This window comes from Triturus cristatus, chromosome 1_1 (assembly GCF_964204655.1).
Source record: "Triturus cristatus chromosome 1_1, aTriCri1.1, whole genome shotgun sequence".
Lineage (NCBI taxonomy): Eukaryota > Metazoa > Chordata > Amphibia > Caudata > Salamandridae > Triturus > Triturus cristatus.
The window spans coordinates 401473379-401493157 of NC_140579.1; the positions used below are offsets into that span (position 1 = coordinate 401473379).

Sequence of the window (19779 nt, forward strand, 5' to 3'; positions counted from 1 at the left end):
GCAAGAGGCGTAACAGCTGATAGTACAGATAAAAGGTGCATACGTAACTAACAAAGGCGTATACATGGGTGTAACTAAAATACGTCATTAAACATGATGTCACAAGTGGGTGGATCCATAAAAGAATCCTGCAATGTCAGCAGAAATATCTGGCAGAGATGCGCGCGCAGCCGCATGACGTGTGATTGACGTGCAACTAGAGGGTGAAGGGGACTTGACATTTAGATCTACATGTGGAGACAGAAGTCTGGGGGTTATGTCAACCTAATCCCAAATCATATCTAATATCCTATGTTTAAAGAACTGGGTTATCCAAAAGGAAAGGTCTCTAGGATAGAATCTATTCTATACTGACTGTTAGTGCGTGTACAAGCGTCTAAGTGTCTACATGAGATGCGAGGGGGTAGGAACATTCCATGGTAACGGAGCTATGAATTACTTGCATGAGGACAGCGAGGCCTGGCCCCTTTGCACGGTAGCTGAAGGAATGTTTACCTAAACTGCTAGACAGGAATGCATCGGATGAGGAGCGGAGTAGATAATCTTGAAGGTGAAATACAGTTTTTGGCAGGCAATATGCTGGATCAGGCACCGTTAGCCGCGCAGGGAGTAGGACAAAGTTCATGGATACAAATGCAGGCTCAGACTGGAGCTTTCAGAGGCAGAAGGCAGGAAAAGGCTTGATGACAGAATTCAGGGCCTACTCGCCTGAATCTGTAAAATGTGGAAAGTGAACCACATAAAGTCGGTGGCCTTTCATACTTAGGAATGGAATATCTGACCCATTCATGGCGGATCTGAAAGAGGACATGTTGACGGTGGACGCACATATATTTGCGTCTTCAAAACTGGAGTAGGAGGGAACATACATGTACTTATAGCATGCACATGGAGCCGTTGGGGTCTACGATAGGGGACATAACTGATCACAAAATTCATATTTCCTCATTCCCTCCTTGTCCCCTACGGACCCTCAGGAGATATCGATCTTCATCAATCCATCGATCTGTTCATATAGCATCATTTGTTCTTCTTTCTTCTTCCGGGATCTGGAACGAAAACTTGGATGTGGGATACACGATGTGGCACACAGACCACAAATCGCTGGCCCACATTGTAGACATAAACAGCAACTGAATAGTATGAGAAAGCCAATACCTAGGAAGGATAGGATTCTCCATCCCCAGGCTGACAACACGCCCCAGAACCAACCGGACCAAGTCCAGGTGCCTGGACTCTGGTGTATCTGGCTTATAATCTTATGAAGGCGGGTTATGGCTTTATATACTGACGGTGAATTTTCTGGTATGAAAATGCAGCAACTTGATCCGATGACCCTACAAGCTCCGCCCCTATCGGCCAGGATGACGTCAAGGACAAGACGATTTTGAAGCACAACAATCCGCATAGCAGACTGCTCTTCTGTTAAATTGCCTAAGGCGGAAATAGTCTCGTTCACTACTGCTTCAAGGGTTCTGGTTAATCTACGTATCAGCTTACTATTAGTGACTGTACCTATATAGGGAAAGAATCCTTTATTGAAATCTGTGTATTTTTCCCATGCTGTTTCAGTGTAATCGACAATTGGGAGATCTCTCTGTTGTCTATTGTGTACTAAATGGGTATTTCTATGATAATCAGGAGGAGCTAGGAAAACAGGTGGCAGAAGGAATGCTATGTAACAGGTACCATCCCAATCTAGAGGTAGACATATATATGCGGTCTGGCCACATATGAAGTAGGAATGATGGGAAGCTCTAAATGTAGACTTGCCTTGATCACTGAATTTTATTACAGTGGTGCATTTACTATGGCCCATATGTATGGAACCATTCTTTCTTATACATAATTCCCCTTTTACTGGGAATACTGACATGGCGGGCAAGATTGGTGTAGCTTCAGATTCAACGTTCAGGATCATGAGGTTAAGTGTAAAATTACCTAATCCATATACTTCATTTTCTAGATCAGTTCCTGTTCTTTTGGGAAGTCCCTCCTTGTTAGGGTAGCAGACTTTAAGCAAAACTAGGTTCAGGTTTCCCCATACCCAGTTGTCTTGATAAACTGCGGAATTTGAATCTAGGGAATTAATCAAACTAAACCATGCTCCACAGGAGCCATTGTGTGTGAACGGATAGGGAAAGAGGGGCAAAACTCATTTATAGTTCTGATAGGGAGGGAGTCGGCCACATATCCAACAATTTGTGGCATTGCTGGTCTGATGGGAATGATGTAACATACTAATAAATGTGTTGTTGCGCAGCGCAAATCTATAGGACAACTCATGCGGAGGTAATTCGCTAAAAGAATGTTCTGCAGTTATATTGTAAACATGCTTAAGAATAGGGTAATACATATGCAATAGTATGCTGAAAATAATGATCAGAAGACTTAGAAAAAACAAAATTAATAATGTTACTATGCAGTGACTACGAAGTGATTTACAATACGCATGTTTTTTCAGCTGCATCTGTTGATTTCTTTCTCTATTCCGGTCCAGAGGATACATGTCAGAGACAAATTCAACCGATTCACCTCGGAGAGGACTTAAACAATCAAATTGTCTGACTTGCTAGACCTCAATTTCAGTTTGTACAGTTCTGGTTTTGATTGCTCAACCAAGGGGAGCTTTGAGTCTGTCTGTGAGGGAATACAGGGTTGAATATTCACACTGGATGGTAGTCCATAAAATTTCTTGATATGACTCGAGTGCAACCACCCTTTGCGACCCTCAATCTTCACGGCAGTCCTTGTAGTCAGTAGAACCAACTTAGGCGACTTCCACCTAGGATCCAGTTGGGTCTTCCGGTCGAAATTCCTGACCAAAACCAGGTCACCAGGAACCACGTCATGGGGCTTCACCTCAGTATTATCGGGAAAAGCTGCGGCTACCTGTGAACGACAAGATTGTAGTGCAGACATCAAGGAAGCCAGGTAATCTGTCAGCATATTACAGTCAACATCAGTTATTTTGCGAGGTGTAGGCGTCCCCCACATATTTGGTGGTCTACCGAAGATCACCTCGTACGGGGATAGCCCTGTTCGAGAATGTGCTACCATTCTCATGTAAAAGAGTGCAACTGGTAAGGCTACTATCCAATCGACACCTTTTTCCCTACATATTTTGGACAATCTAATTTTCAGGGTTTGATTATGACGTTCCACGAGACCTGCTGCCTCGGGATGTCGGACACAGTGGAATTTCCATTGGTAGCCTAACAAAAGGGAAACGTGTTTCATTAGTTCGGATGAGAACGGCTGGCCGTTATCTGAGTAGACAACACGTGGTAAACCGTACCGTGGGAAGAATTCTCGAACTAACTGTTTGGCAGTAGTCGGAGCAGTGTAATCTGAAACCGGGTATGCTTCTGTCCAACGGGAAAGAGCACAGACAACTACGAGAACATATTTGAATCCTCGACATCGTTCCATCTGGATATAATCCATCTGGAGGACTTCAAAAGCATGATCGGGAGGTTGAAATCCACCCTGCTCTACGGGGATGCTTTTACCTGGATTAAACTGACAACATATCATACAGGTACGAACTTTTTGTTTAGCTGCTGCTCGCAAGTGTTTGTTGAACCAAATGTGTTGAATGCTGTCTAGCATAGCTTTTTCTCCTAGGTGCGCTGGACTATGTATTGTGTTAATGATGACTTGAACCATAGAGTCGGGAAGAAACCATATAGATTTTTCCCTCGTCATCCATCCTTGATCCGTTTGGATCCCTCCTGATTCAGTTCATTTCTTTATTTCTTCTGGTGTAGCATGTGTCTGTATGTCAATTACATCAAGGGCGGGATCCTTAACTGTCATGCAATGTGTTAGTGTCTGAACTATTGTCTTTGTCATGTCAGTTGTGAGAGTCTGATTCTGAGCAGTCTGTTTAGCTGTTCTGTCAGCTAGGTCATTACCCTGAGAAATGATATCGGTAACTTTTGTATGGGCTTTGCATTTCATAATCGATATTGCAGTAGGTAGATGAATCGCGTCTAATAGGGCTTGAATGAGGGGTCCGTGTTGGATGTGGGCACCGTGAGAAGTTAAATAACCTCTCTCTCGCCACAGTACGCCGAAGTCATGGACGACTCCGAATGCATAACGTGAATCTGTGTATATATTGACTTTCTTATTTGTGGCTTGAATACAGGCTTGTGTCAGAGCGATGAGCTCTGCTGCTTGAGCTGACAAAGTGTTAATACGATTTGTTTCAATGACTTCAGTGTCTGTTGTGACTGCGTAAGCGGCCACTAACTCTCCTGTACTTGTTCTCATACATGACCCATCTACATACAATGTCAAGTCTGGATCTGACAAAGAGATATCTGTCAAGTCTTGTCTGGGTTTCGTCGTGATAGTAATGACTTCGACACAATCATGTGCCAATGGATCTGTTCCGCCCACTGGTAACAGTGTGGCAGGATTTAACGTATTACAACGTCTGATTTCTATGTGTGGCTGAAATAATGTTAATTCGTAACCGGTGAGTCTCGCTATAGTCAAGTGTTGTGTTTGTGTGCGGTTCAAAAGAACCTCTACTGCGTGTGGTACTTGTACTGTCAGTTGGTGTCCTAACACTATGGCATCGCTTTGTCTGATTGCTAAAGCTGTTGCTGCCACCGATTTCAGGCACGCAGGAAGAGCCTGAGCTACTGGATCTAATGTACTAGAGAAATAAGCGCATGGTTTGTGTGATCCTGCTTGTTCCTGAGTGAGTACTGACAAGGCAGTACCTCCGCGTTCTGTAACAAAGAGTGTAAACTGTTTACTGTAACATGGTGTTGCTAAAACAGGTGCTTGGCATAAAGCTTTCTTTAAGCTTTCAAAGGCGTGTGTATGTTCTTGAGTCCAAGGGAGGACAGTCGATGTGGCTGCCTCCTGTGTTGTCAACTGGATGAGTGGTTTTGCTAGAAATGCATATTGAGGGATCCACTGCCTACAGTATGAAGTGAGGCCTATAAAAGCCCGCACCTCCTTTTGTGTCTTGGGTGGTGGCATGTTAGCGATTAACTGGATGCGGTCGGGTGTAAGCTGCCTTCCCTCCTTGGACAGCGAGTGCCCAAGGTAAACAACTCGCTGGACACAGAATTGCAGCTTAGAAGGGGACACCTTGTGCCCCTTGTCGGCCAGAAATTTTAAAACCGTCAGTGACGCTGTTTCACATTCAGGTTCGCTTCGGGCGGTGATCAGCAGATCATCGACATATTGAAGCAAGGCAGTGTTAACTGGCATGTGGATACTGTCAAGTTCTCGTTTCAGTGCTTGGCTATAGATGCTGGGGCTTTCTGTAAATCCTTGAGGTGCGCGTGTGAATTTAAAACTTCGTCCATTTAAACTGAACCCGAACAAGTATTGACTTTCCGGATCGATTGGGACGCTAAAGAAAGCATTTTTGAGGTCAATTACAGTGAAGAACGTTGCTTCTGAGTCAATAGCTGTTAGTAATGAAGAGATATCTGGGACCACAGGGTATTGTGGTACAATACATTTATTTAATTCGCGCAGATCAATAACTAATCGATATACTGGTGGTGCTTTTGGATCCGTTCTTTTAAGAATCGGAATTATCGGGGAATTACATACATTGGAGTCGGTTTCGACAACCACTCCTTGTGCAATGAGCTCGTCAATGATTTGCAGCAAAGCCACAACAGCATCGGGTGGTAACTTGTATTGTCGTATTCGTGGTAGTATTACTCCTGTTTTTAGTGTGACACGATATGGTGTAATATTCATGCAACCAACATCAGTGGGGCCTTGTGCCCATAAATGTGTAGGTAAATTCTGCAGTCGGTGATCCACGTCTCTGGACACGTAGTGACCTTTGAAGTCACGTAGAAATAGTCGTACTCCTTCCGGAGAACAACATATTATAGCTCCTAGAGCTTTCAATGTTTTTATACCTAACAAGTTTTCTGGACATGATTTAGTAAGCAATAAATCTGTAGTACGTGTCAATGGACCAATCGTGAGTGGAAGAGGTTGTGTTACGTCATTTATTATAGGTTTTCCTGAGAATCCAAGGGAAATATTTTGTGAGCCTGAGAGGGGTGCCCCTGGAACTTCACTGCGTCGTATAGTCGTTCTGCTTGCCCCTGTATCAAGTAAAAACTTTCTGTCTTCCCCTAATAGTTCACTATGTACATAAGGTCCCTCTTGGTCTACAGGAACCTCAATAAGAGGTAAGCCAACTTCCCTCTCTAGGCTATGTCATGTATATCGCTGATAATCGGGCTAATCTGCTTGTGCATACTGATACATCTGTTGTGTTGTTGCTTGTGTTGCAGCAATAGGCTGCGTTTGTGGTGGTGCTACGGTCTGTTGTGGAGCTCCCTGTTGCGGAGCTAGTTGTTGCGGAGCTAGCCTAGGTTGTGCATGCTGAGGGATTTGTTGTTGATTCTGATCCTGTCTAGGTGGACGTGGTCTCTCCTGGGTTCTACCTGTAGCAATATTATGTTTCAGGACTGGACAATCGTGTATATAATGACCTTGTTGTTTACAATAGTTGCATGTCCCTTTCGTAGGACCTGCGGAATTACCCTTTTGATGACCATCGGCTGGAACTGACTGAGCAACAAGCATTTTCATTTTTGTATCTTTCATACGTCTTTGTTCGTGTTCTTGTTCTTCTCTAATTCTATTGTGGTGATATTGTAACATCTGTAACATCTGTGATGGGGTATTACCTTGCCAGGTACTTTCGAATTTCAATACTCTATTCTTGACTTGTAGCAGAGAATTTTCAACTAATTTTGTCACAAACAGATGTGGATATGACTCACTACTGGCTTTTATGCCACTATTTATACCAAAACATTTTTCAAATCGGGAATAGAAATCACTAGTGTCTTCATCTGGCTTTTGTTTACAGGCTGAGATTGCACCCCAGTCTTCCTTTTTCGTAGTTAATAAACGTGGCAGTACCTGCACTAGTAGTCCTGCCAGTGCTGTAGTCTTTTCCCCAAGTCCTGCTCCTGCAGCTCGGGCCCTTTCTTCGTTTTCTAATGCTGTCCAATCTATCTTTTGGTCTCCCACCTCCCATTCCTTTTCTCTGAGTTTCTCGTAAACACCGGCGGGTAATAGGACTTTTAATATTTTCATAATGTCGGGGTAGGTATACTCTCCCATGAGTAACATGTCTTTTATCTCGCGGTGGAAACCTGCTGGGTCCTTGTCATGGCTTGGTACTACTTTCTTCATTTCTAATAATTCCAGTTTAGTTATAGGCGTGTACACAAACACGCGTGTAAAGTTATTACCGTCACCTCTGATTGGGTGTACTTCGCGTAACGGGTTTTGTCTATCTATGTGATACATTTTTCTTCCTATGATGGGAACTGGAACGTGTTCTGGGCGTACGAAATTTAAATATTGGTTTCGGGATTCTAGAATTTCTTTGATCAAATCAGTACCTGACCCTCTCCATATATTCGTGAGCAGTTCTGTCAATATGTCAGGTAAGGGTCCTGGATCGGAGTGTTGGCTTTTATATAATATAAGGAGGTGTTGAATCATGTATATACTAGCTAAACGCTGTTCGTAGGGGTCAAGATTCAGAAATGTGTGTGCAAGTACATCATCATTGTATTCGCTGGGACTGTCAGCCCATTGTACTGCTGACCTGGCTAATTCTTGTTCGTCCATGGAATCGAGCATATGGTACCCCCTTCGCTCTCGGAGTAATTTATCAGCGGCTTGGAATAGGTGTTCGGGGGACTTTGTATTTAACATAGGGTTTGGAAAATGTCTATTATATTCTGGACGTATCGGGCGTATCTGATCATTAAAGCCTCTAGTATTATTATGGGGTCTTCCTCTACCTACATAAGCTATCGTTTCTAATTGTTCTGATTCTTGCTCCTCCTCCTCTTCTGATTCTACTCTGTCTGTTTCTCGTCTTTCTTTATGTATTCGTTCTACTTCCTTGCGGACTTTTCGACACATGGCGATTATACACGCCTGTCTGTCATGTTTCTCTTCTGATATGTTCTGACCCCATTTGACAAGTCTTTGCATGGTATCGTGATCTGCCCCGGGCCTGTCTTGATTCCTAATTACACAATTTATGAAAAAACGTAGTAGTTGTCTTTGGACATCCACTTTCTGGTATTCCATAGCTTCGTTAATACTTGCTGGACCTCGCCCTGTTTGGACAAAGCGATATATTTCGTCTAGGTGTTCACCCATTCCTGGTATTGTCATTAAATATAATGTAGCTCGTCTTATACGTAGTGATGATATGAGCAATTTATCCTGTCTACCTGGTACTGGATCGTATCTACAATCCACAAGCTGTTCTTTAAACATATCGGATGTCGCTAATTGGGGTGTACGTTGGAGTGCTAAATCTCTAAGGGTTTGTTTATTTCGCGGCGGGGTGGCAAACATGTCTGTCGTACCTCCTGTAGCACCATCTGAGGTGCTAGGCACGAAAGGATTCGTTGGACGTAGGATAGAGATTGTAGATGTGGGAAAAACTGTAGAAACGGACGGACCTGTGGGAACTTGTGTAGGAGTTTGTAGTTGCGGAGATACAGACGGATGCTCTTGGCGTTGAACACCATCGGCAAGCGGTGCGTGCGGCATGGCATTAGCATACTCGGGAGCTACGTCATCTAAATAGGAGGAAAGGAAAACGTCCTTTGCTGTTTTGGGATGTGTTTTGGGATGTGCTTTTATCGGGAGTAATGGAGGAGTTAAGTCCTTTGGTATTTCCGGGGTAGCCTTAGGTAACCCTTCGGCCAGAAGAGGATACATACCATTCATAAGAGTGTTTCTTTGTCTATCTACTTGTTCTGAGTTTACTCAGGTACCTTCCTCAATTAATAGATTTTCTCGAGTTTTATTTGAATTCTCTCTACCTTTCTCTTCCTGTCTGAGTGCTTTTTCTGTACGTCTATATGATTCTTTACGCCATAATTCAATGGCATCTTTCTGTGACTGTCTGGCTTTCTTTTTCCATAATTCTTCTTCTACTCTCATGATGCAATCTGCATCCCAGGTCCCCGCTGCGGGCCATCTCTGACTCTCTGGTAATTCTTTGGTGTAGTCCACCCATAAATCAAGAAATAATACGGCATCTAGACCATGCTTATGATACATAAAGTACCCTGGAGTGTCCCTAGGTGGGATGGGAACAGCTTCTTCGAGTACCCCTTTTCTGGTTTTGATCTGTCTTAGTTTCGAAAAGAGCGGCATTTTTAGATCTGGTTACTTAATCTTAAACACACTTAATACAAATAAACACAATAATGAACAGTCATTCACCCCACAATGTATAGAACGTATTAAAACATTTAACATTTAACAGTTTTAACGAACAATGATAACTAATAGAAAACTAGTTACTGACATAATACTGATACTAGATAATACTTATTTATATGCAAGACATACTATATATACTGCTAAACAGTACAGATACACTGCTGAAACAGTGCAGACCGGATTTGTGTACCCAAACCCGTCTTGACCGGCACAGACTATGTGCACGTAAAATGCCTCCCCGGTAATGGTACTCACCGGGTAGCTCGGAACGGAAGGCCTCGGAACGGAACTGAAACTGGACCGGACTGGACTCGACTCGACTGGACTCGGAACTTCGGAACCTGGTGGGCCTCTGTATACCTCGGATCTTGCTCTCTCAGCTAGGCTCTGGTCGGGATACTTCGCACTTCTCACCGCCTCGTCTGGGTGTTGATCGCAGCCTCAGTCGCTCCCGCTTGGCCGGAGGGAGATACAGGAAATCCTGCAGATACGCGTTTTTGTCCGTTCAGCTGTGGCAGGAGACCGGGCCTGCAACGCACCGCCGGCGCGTGAGATGAGAAAGTGTCCCTGTTCGGGCGCCAATTTATGTGGTAAATATTTAATTACCGGTACTATTTTTTATGCGGTAAAGTCTATTAAGAATAACTCAGTAAATATAAGAGGCAGAATCCGTGGTATTAGAGGGTTTAAAAGGCTTTATTCCTATACAAAGGAATACAATTCGAATTGTAGGCTTTCTATTCCATCACCACGAAAGTTCAGGAAGGAAGGGCATACATTATTGACAGATAAGCAGTTTTATAGAAAATACATTACAGTGAGACAAATGCAAGAGGCGTAACAGCTGATAGTACAGATAAAAGGTGCATACGTAACTAACAAAGGCGTATACATGGGTGTAACTAAAATACGTCATTAAACATGATGTCACAAGTGGGTGGATCCATAAAAGAATCCTGCAATGTCAGCAGAAATATCTGGCAGAGATGCGCGCGCAGCCGCATGACGTGTGATTGACGTGCAACTAGAGGGTGAAGGGGACTTGACATTTAGATCTACATGTGGAGACAGAAGTCTGGGGGTTATGTCAACCTAATCCCAAATCATATCTAATATCCTATGTTTAAAGAACTGGGTTATCCAAAAGGAAAGGTCTCTAGGATAGAATCTATTCTATACTGACTGTTAGTGCGTGTACAAGCGTCTAAGTGTCTACATGAGATGCGAGGGGGTAGGAACATTCCATGGTAACGGAGCTATGAATTACTTGCATGAGGACAGCGAGGCCTGGCCCCTTTGCACGGTAGCTGAAGGAATGTTTACCTAAACTGCTAGACAGGAATGCATCGGATGAGGAGCGGAGTAGATAATCTTGAAGGTGAAATACAGTTTTTGGCAGGCAATATGCTGGATCAGGCACCGTTAGCCGCGCAGGGAGTAGGACAAAGTTCATGGATACAAATGCAGGCTCAGACTGGAGCTTTCAGAGGCAGAAGGCAGGAAAAGGCTTGATGACAGAATTCAGGGCCTACTCGCCTGAATCTGTAAAATGTGGAAAGTGAACCACATAAAGTCGGTGGCCTTTCATACTTAGGAATGGAATATCTGACCCATTCATGGCGGATCTGAAAGAGGACATGTTGACGGTGGACGCACATATATTTGCGTCTTCAAAACTGGAGTAGGAGGGAACATACATGTACTTATAGCATGCACATGGAGCCGTTGGGGTCTACGATAGGGGACATAACTGATCACAAAATTCATATTTCCTCAATGCTTTGCATTGCTTTCAATGGCAACGCGTGCATGTTTGGCGATTCCCTTGTGGGAGCAAGCTTTGAAACCATCTGTTCGTAATTAACTTTGAAACAGATGGTGCCCCTGCTAGCTCCCGCAAAGGAAACGCTGTGTGTGCTCTCGGCCGCACTCCTGTGTTAACCCGCGGGCTACGCCGAGAGAGTTTTTTTTTTCCGATTTGTTCTATAGGTTCTACAATGTTTTCTCTCTGTCCGTGCTGATCCAGGGTGTTGTATTTAATGTATCAAACGAGAATCTTTGTAATTGAAAACTTTACCTGATGAGCATATTAACCAAGGGGTGGATTGTAGTTTATAGGAATCGGGAGACTGCGCCATAGACCAGTGCCAATTAGAGGCCGCAAGGAACCAGTGAGTCAGTCTCACATTAGGTTTGATATCTGACTGACTATGCCACAGACACTGCAATCTTTCACAAGCATTTTTTTTCGCCGACATTTTATATAGCGCAATGGAGGATTAGTTGTGCGGCAGTGTTTGTTAAATTATACGCCAAGGAAATGCAAATTGTGTGTCAGCGAGGGTTATGCGCAGACCTAGTGCGATGCTGACTGTGCTATTGTGCTATTAGACTGACGCTGTACCTCAGTGATAGTGCCCCAAAGAACAACACCGGTCTTTGATTCGGTGGTTCCCGGTGCTCAGCACCGGCATTTAATCATTAACACCGGCGCTTGAGCACCAGTTAAGGACACATTCCTTTTTGGTCGGCACGGGGAGATTAAGTGATTCGCCGAGAAAATGCCTGTACTAAGAGTAGTGCTGTATTAGCGCTCTTATCGGTTAGCCAGCACAGACCAGAGTGCATGACTCATTCACAAGCTGTGATAGAATGAACGACCGCCTGAATGCTGTCTGTGCTGAAGAAGCGGGAAAACAAGGATTGACAAAGTCAATAGTTCGGGCTTGCATTTTTTGTCAGTGCGTGTGAGTATGTCTGTACGTGGGCATGCGTGTGTGTGTACGTGTGTTCTATTGAGTGTGCGTTAATCTCTGTTTTTGTATTACTGGAGCAGTGTATATCTAACTGTGCGTGTTTTTGTGTGTCTGTGGATTTATGTGTGAGTGTGTGTACTTCGCGGTATGTTCGCATATGCTACCCTGTGTTTGTGTGCGCGCCTGTTTCTTTCTGTGACAGTGTATGTTTGCGTGTGTATATCTATACATATATATGTATAAATCAGTGCATGTGTGCCTTGCTTGTTTGTGTGTCTGTGCATGTCTTAGCATGTGTATGTATGTGTCTGTCAGTGTGTAATGTGTGTGCATGTTTCAACTACAGAGACAACACAAAAACACCGTTAGACACTGGTTAAAATGAAGCCCCTAAATGCGTATATGGGCGCTGCCAGGAGTGCTGGATTTTATGTTTTGCCTTTGTAAGGTGAAATGCCTTTAAGAATTTTGTCGTGCACGGACACGCTTGACTAGGACGAATGAGGGCCTGCAAACAGAAATTAATTTTAGTATTCAAAGGGCCGATTAAGTTTTGTTTTTAGCAACAATCAAATGCGTTTTGCTCAGGCAGATCACTATATTAACTTCTATTTTTAGCAACATAAACTTGAAAACGGCTGGCTCAAAGTTGGTTTACAACACGTACATTCAACTTATAAACAGCTGGGTCGACTTGGGGAAACATTGTTTACAACGTGTAGCCTTTTAACTTGATGCCAAGCCACATGCCGCACCTTTACCCTCTTCTGTCCTTTTGCTCTTTGCCCCTCCAGTGTTGCAATTGCCTCTGTATATCTGCCCCTCCCGTGTTGCGATTACATCTGTATATTTTTAATCTTTTAGTTTGTTTTGTACTGTTCCGCATTATATTAACTTCTATTTTTAGCTGCGTCAATCAGCAATACGGCTGGCTCGAAGTTTGTTTACAACACATGACCTTTTAACTTCTAACCGGCTAGGTCGATTTGTGAAAACATAGGGGCATATTAACAAGGCGGCGATATGAAATTATCGCCGCTTTTGTGTCCGTTTTCGGGCGAAAAGCGGCGATAATTTCATCGCCTTATCAGCAAAGACACGCTATCGCGTGTCTTGCTGACTTAGCGCCCGTTTGCAGCACGCCTCCGATTGCATTGCTAATGAGATGCATGGGAGGCGTGTCTAACAAGACTCCCTTGGGAAAATATCGCGAAGGCAGCTTTGCGATATTAACAAGGGAGGGTAGCGATTTTTAAAATCGCGTTAAGTATGCCTTAACGCAGGAATTTAACGTCTGTTAAATTCCTGACTAAGGCATACTTAACATGGGGGGTGGATTTTGTGGCTAAGACCACAGGCCCTATCATCTAGGATATCGCCGTTTTCCACCATGGAAAACGTCGATATCCCAACTATCTCTGGAATTTTTATCGCCTCGGCGATGCGCGTTGTTAATAACACACAAACCGGGCGATAAATTCCAGAGATAGCCGGCGATAAATATGCAAGCGCTAAGCGTGCTTTGCGATATTTATCGCCGGCCCATGTTAATATGCCCCATAGTGTGCAATATATAGCCTTTTAACTTGATGCCACACCGTATGCTGCACCTCTACCCTCTTGTGCTCTCTGCCCCTCCTGTGCTGCGATTGCCTCTGTATATTTTTCATCTTTTAGTTTGTTTAGTGCTCCCCCTTCCGCACTATATTAACTTCCATTTTTTATAGTTATGTATTGTGCAAAGTGTAAGTCCCTTTCCCTTTTCTTTCATCTGTTTTACTATGCGATAGTGCAAGTAAACCATCAGATTTAAAAAGCAATAAAGAAGTAACATTGTGTAAACTGCATAAAAATACAAATATTTCCTCCTGAATAATAAACGTTTTGTAATAAAAGAATTGCCTTTACAAAAGCTACTGCCTTTGCTTAATAAAAGAATTGCCTTTACAAAAGCTACTGCCACTTACTAACACAAAATTACATGCAACATAATTACACTCTACTCAAAGCAACATAAATACACTACACATAAAACAAATCAGTGCCACATATTTACACTCCACATAATTACACTCTCCTCAATGCAACACAAAATCACTCCGCATAATACAACTCAATGCCACATAATTATATGCTCCATAATTATACTACACTCAATACGACATACACTCCAAATAATACCACTCACTGCCACATAATTACATACCACATAATTACACTCTACTAAATGCAACATACACCCCACATAATACCACTCAATAACACATAATTACATACCACATAATTATACTGAACTCAATACAGCATTAATACAATCCACATAATATCACTCAGTGCCACATAATAACACACCACACATTTAAAACTACACTCCATGCAATATACATACACTACACATAACAACACTCAGTATCACATAATTACACACCACATAATTACACTATACTCAATGCAACATCAATACACTACACATAATACCACTAACTACCACATATAACACTTTTTATTACTACTTGTCTGCATAAAACACATCAGCCACAATACTTTACAACATAGCCAACACTTCTAAATAAACACACAAGGTCCCAAAAGCGAGACCTATTGGCTATGCCAATGCTTGTTAAATAGTGGTTTTCGTTACCAAGAATGTATGATTCCCAGACAAATCACAGTGTTTTGGGACTAGTTGATTAAATACTATCTCAGTAAAAATGTTTTGTGACTAGTAGATTACATCTCGAAGGATTATGGCCCTGTGTGTGACTGGTTTCCATTGTTGGACAATGCCCAAGACCTACTTACAGCATTCAATAGGAATGGAGGCAGTCTGTAGGGAGACCACCTTCCCGTTACGCTGCGGTATGTGTACCCGAAAGACCAGCCGGACTCGTGTGTTCTTCCTCCCAATGTCTGTCTCGCCCTTCCGCAGCTCGATATCCGAGTTCCGCAGCTTCAGGATCCCTGCACAGTCAATACTGGAAGTGTAATAGACAAACATTATAGAGCAAAACAAACCAGTGCACAAAAGGATGGTGATACACTTGGTTCTCCATACATTGTTCTCAACTCACAGAGATTATATATGAAGTTTTATAGTCAAATACCTGTCCTTCTATAGTGAATAACATGCATCAACTTTTTAATCAAATAACTATTACATTTTACTCTAAATAACGTACTGATACTATAATCAAATACATATCGAATCATAACTTCTGTACTTCAGAAACATTATAGTCCAATACATTTCTGCTCATAGTGTATAACACACATGCATTATAGAAGGGAAATAGTCCCATCTGCCGTACATTATAAGGATACTGCAAGTCACCAAGGGATTCCATAATCATATAGAGGAACGAGGCCTTTATAAGGTTATGGAATGCCAAGTTGACTTGCAATACCCTTATCAACAAACAGAAAATAATCCTAGTTGTGCAGTGGGAAATAGTGGCTGTGTTTTTATAGTGCTATGAAGTCCCAGTGGGTAACAGTAAGCGTTGTGAATATGTCAGTCATTATTTATATCTATATATATTAGTAGTAAGACTATACCTCACCACATAATTATTATTGTCCATAAAAAGTACACACTGCAGAACTCAGCTGGTAACACCATCACGTTACCTCTCAAGAAGAATAAATATTTGTCACTGTGGAGCTCCAAATGACTCCACCAGTTAAAGTCTATACTAGCTCCCAAGCACTCTTTATATTTGGTGATTAACCAATTGCACACATTTACCTTTCAAGTAGCAGAGATGAGACTACTTTATGGCTCAGGCCTAGAAGTGATGGCTGAGTGGAGTGTACAGAACAGTCAGCTTGCTTCACAGAGTTGTAGGTATGATTGGTGCGGCCAGTGTTGTGGCACCAGGTCCCAGTGGTATGAAAGGCCAGCTAAACCCCGTGTTTGTTTTTATTATTATTCCTAATTTGCATTAGGGCCAAGTGGCCACTTGCTCTGGCAGTGTTGCTTTGGGCTTCTTCGTAATGGTCCAGGGGTGGGGGAAATTGTAGCAGAGGAGGCCCCTTACTTTGGACATCAGAGAGATGACAGTGACTAGGATGGGGCAAAATGGGTGCTCACGTGTTTAACAAAGGGCAAAGGAGACATTCCAGTAGGCAAGGCAGTAGCTATCATCCGTGAACCAGTTGCAGCAGCACTTAGGTCCAGTGGGCAGAGGGGCCCACTGTATTACAATTAGGTCTTTTTTTAAAAAAGGGTATGGAGGCTCAATTTCTTTGCTGGCGTTATGGCTGAGGGTACCTTTGCTGCACAATGGGAGCTACCCATGGGAGCTCATTTTTTTCTGAGAGGGAGGAAATGTGGCCTAATAGTGAGATCTGCTGACTTTGGAACTGGGGAACTACGTTTAAGTCCCAGTGTTTGCTCAACATCCTGTGATTCTTGACAAATCACTTAATTTTCCTGAGCCATAAAAGAATCTCATCCTGTATAATGTAATTGAGGAGAGTATGGGAAGCCGTTCATGTCAAAATTACAGATCCCCATACAAGACACCTCCTGAAATGCAGAGAGTGCTGCAAAACAATTTTAAAACACACCAAAATGAATGTAACATGTGTCAAAACAAATATGGAACCTGGCAGAGCAAATATGCTATTTAGTGATTAATATGAATAACACACACTCCAAATTGAATAAGAGATATACTGAAATAGATATCAGTCAAACTAAAATGAATATGGCCCTCACTGTAAACAATCTAGCAATCACTGAAACACATACAATTGGCATCAAGAAGAATGGGACATTTCTTGAATTGATCTACATATGCCAAGATGAATATGACATACATTGAAATGTATATGACAGATTGAAAAAAATATAAGTTACTAAAATTAATGTTACATTTTGAAAATAATATGATGCACATTGAAAATAATATAGCATACACTGAAATGAACATTACACATGTTGCAATGAATATGAATTGCTTTGAAATTAATGTTACCCAGATTGCAATGAATATGAGATTTACAGAAATTAATAGGAGATGATTTAAAATAAATATGGAGTGTGTTGTAATTAATATAATCCCTATTGAATTGAATTTGGCATGCCTTAAAATGAGTATGACCATTTCAGCTTTGGTCATTTTACATTAAATCTTTGAAAACGTATGTCTCCAGTTCCCTACATTGGATTTTTGTCATTTTGGTGTCATTTTAATCATAAAAATATTTCCTATTTTAATAAAATGTTGCTGGATTTCTATTGTGTGTTGTGTTTCACTTATTCAGTGTATTGGTGTTTTTAAATGCTTTAGTCACCTGTCTCCTAAGTTAACTCTGCCTGCTCGCAGTCAGCTACCACGGGTTGAGCAGGGGAATAACTTTCCAAGACCTTAGCTGGGCCTTATATTGTGATTGAGATGTTGATACTAGCCATAGGTACCAACCTGCGCCTACTACCAAACACCATTCTACAATACCACACCCCAATCCATTGGGGGCCCTGCCGGGCAGGCCCCACGCTGCAGCCAAGTAGGGATAGAGTCTGTGGCAGGCACACAATAGGCATGGGAGGAGATCCATAGATTGCTGGGTTGCCCAATGCGCTATTCCACTGAACAAACCTTGCATCACGTCCCTTTATTACTGCTGACTAAAGATAAAGTTGTCCTGCAGAGGTTATCTAAATGGGGGATCCACTCCCTGAGCAAGCTATTCCATACCATCCAATTTTTGAGTTGCCCAAAAGCTGATGTGTCCCTGATGGGCACATTCACCTACTTTTGCTTTCGGGAATTGAGTAGGGAGCAATACCATCTGTTTCCTGATGAGCTGCCTGCTGAAACAAAAATATTAACCATGTTCTTAAATCAGGCGTACAATGTCCGTAGGGCTAAAAGGGCTTTAGCCACCCCTGTCTTGTGTCTCAGCCCGGGCTGATGCAGCTCCAGCTGCTGGGATATCGGCTGGGCAGTGTCTGGAGTCTTATCTTAGCCACACCTTCACAGGTATTTAAAAGACCATTTGCAACCCTTTTGTGAACTGGTTAACAAGGCTTTGTTTTGTTTTTTCACTGGTTCCAGTACCCCCTAGGTCCACACACTGCCTATTCATTACCTTAATATTTTATTTTTACTCCCACAGTGGAAGAATGCATTTAGTGAAATTGGATCAGCACATCATTTATTTCCTCCACTCTCAATCCCTGATTGATGCCATAGTAGCAATAGTTTAGCTTATATCTGAAACTCTACGCCAGCCGACAATACAATGCTGAGTTACTCCAGGTGCCTGGGAATACATCCTGCATTCGGACAACTCACTCCTCATTCTCACCACTCACCCTTCACTTTTATGCTCACCTTGCACTCACAGTAATCACAATGCACTCATGCTGTTAGCCTGCACTCATACCACTCACCCTCCACCTACACTGCACTCACACTTGAACACCGTTCACCCTGCACACACATGACACTTCACTCACTGGTAACTTTTACTGCTCATTCTACACTCATATCGATCACACTGCACTCACTGTGTTACCCTGCACTCATACTGATCATCCTTCTCTTACCCTGCACTCACACAAGCACACTGTTCACCCTGCACTCACAGAGACCACACTGCACTCATGCTCTTTGCTTTGAACTCATGCCGTCCTCCCTCCACTTACCCTGTGGTCACATGAGCACACTGCTCACTCTGCACTCACAGTTATCACACTGCACTCACACCCATCACCATTCACTCACTCTTTTCACCCTGCGCTTACACGCGCACACTACTCACCCTGCACTCATTTGACACTTCACTCACCTGTCACTCTCCTGGCTCCCTCTGCAATGTCACTCAAACGAGCACAGCAATTACTATGCATTTATTCCTCCCACTCTGTACTTTCACCCACACCCAAACTCAGCTGTCACATCACTCACCCTAAAATCACTCCTCTCAAGCTACTCTCACACTGTCACATCGCTCACTGTTCACTGATGGGTACTCTTTTCATTCACACAGCTAACCATTCACTCACATGGGCACAGCACTCATACTGCACTCACACCATGCAAACAAGCACAGCACTCACCCTGCACTCACACCACTCATCCTGCGCTTCTTCTTTTCATCCTGCATTTACACAGACAAACGTCTCAACCAGCATTCCATCTAGGCAATCTGTTCATTCTTCCTGCACACAGGGACAATAGTCTTCCGGAACTCATAGGGACACACCACTCACTCTGCACTAACTCCTCTCACAATACACTCACCTGTCACTCTCACAGGCCACCCTTCAGTCTCGCCGCTCACCCTGAGCCACACACAGGTAAACCACTCACCCTGCATTTACACCACTCACACCACCCTGCACTCACTCCTCTCACTCTACATGCAGTCCTCTCACCCGACACTAACATGGGCCCTCCTCTCACATTGCATTTATGCAGCTCACCCAACGCTCATATCGGCACATTTTTCATCCTACGCTTGCACCACTCACGCTGCACTCCCTCACACTATTCACCATCACCAAGCACTTACATGAGCACACCTCTTATTCTGCACATATAAAAATTACACAACTCTCATTAATAGCAACATATTTCTACAAAGGCACCCACAGAATACCTGCTCTTTCCAAAGTACTAAATGCCTACTAAATTCCATCTGCAACAATGGGGCTGGTGCAAGAGGGGAGAGTGGACTGAGAATGTGGGATGGCACCATTGGATGGCACATGATCCTCAATCCAGCACCATACCCCTAATTC

General features: G+C 43.0%; 1 protein-coding gene across 1 annotated transcript in view; it reads right to left on the minus strand.

The window, feature by feature from the left end:
- Window positions 1–19142, minus strand: part of LOC146870310 (uncharacterized) — a 98532-nt gene extending 79390 nt beyond the window's left edge. The window contains exons 1-2 of the mRNA XM_085642625.1: window positions 19096–19142; window positions 14829–15001 (exon numbers count right to left, since the gene is read on the minus strand). Of these exons, the coding sequence (XP_085498751.1) occupies window positions 14829–15001; window positions 19096–19142 (220 nt within the window). The remainder of the gene's footprint in view (window positions 1–14828; window positions 15002–19095) is intronic.
- Window positions 19143–19779: the final 637 nt, after the last annotated feature.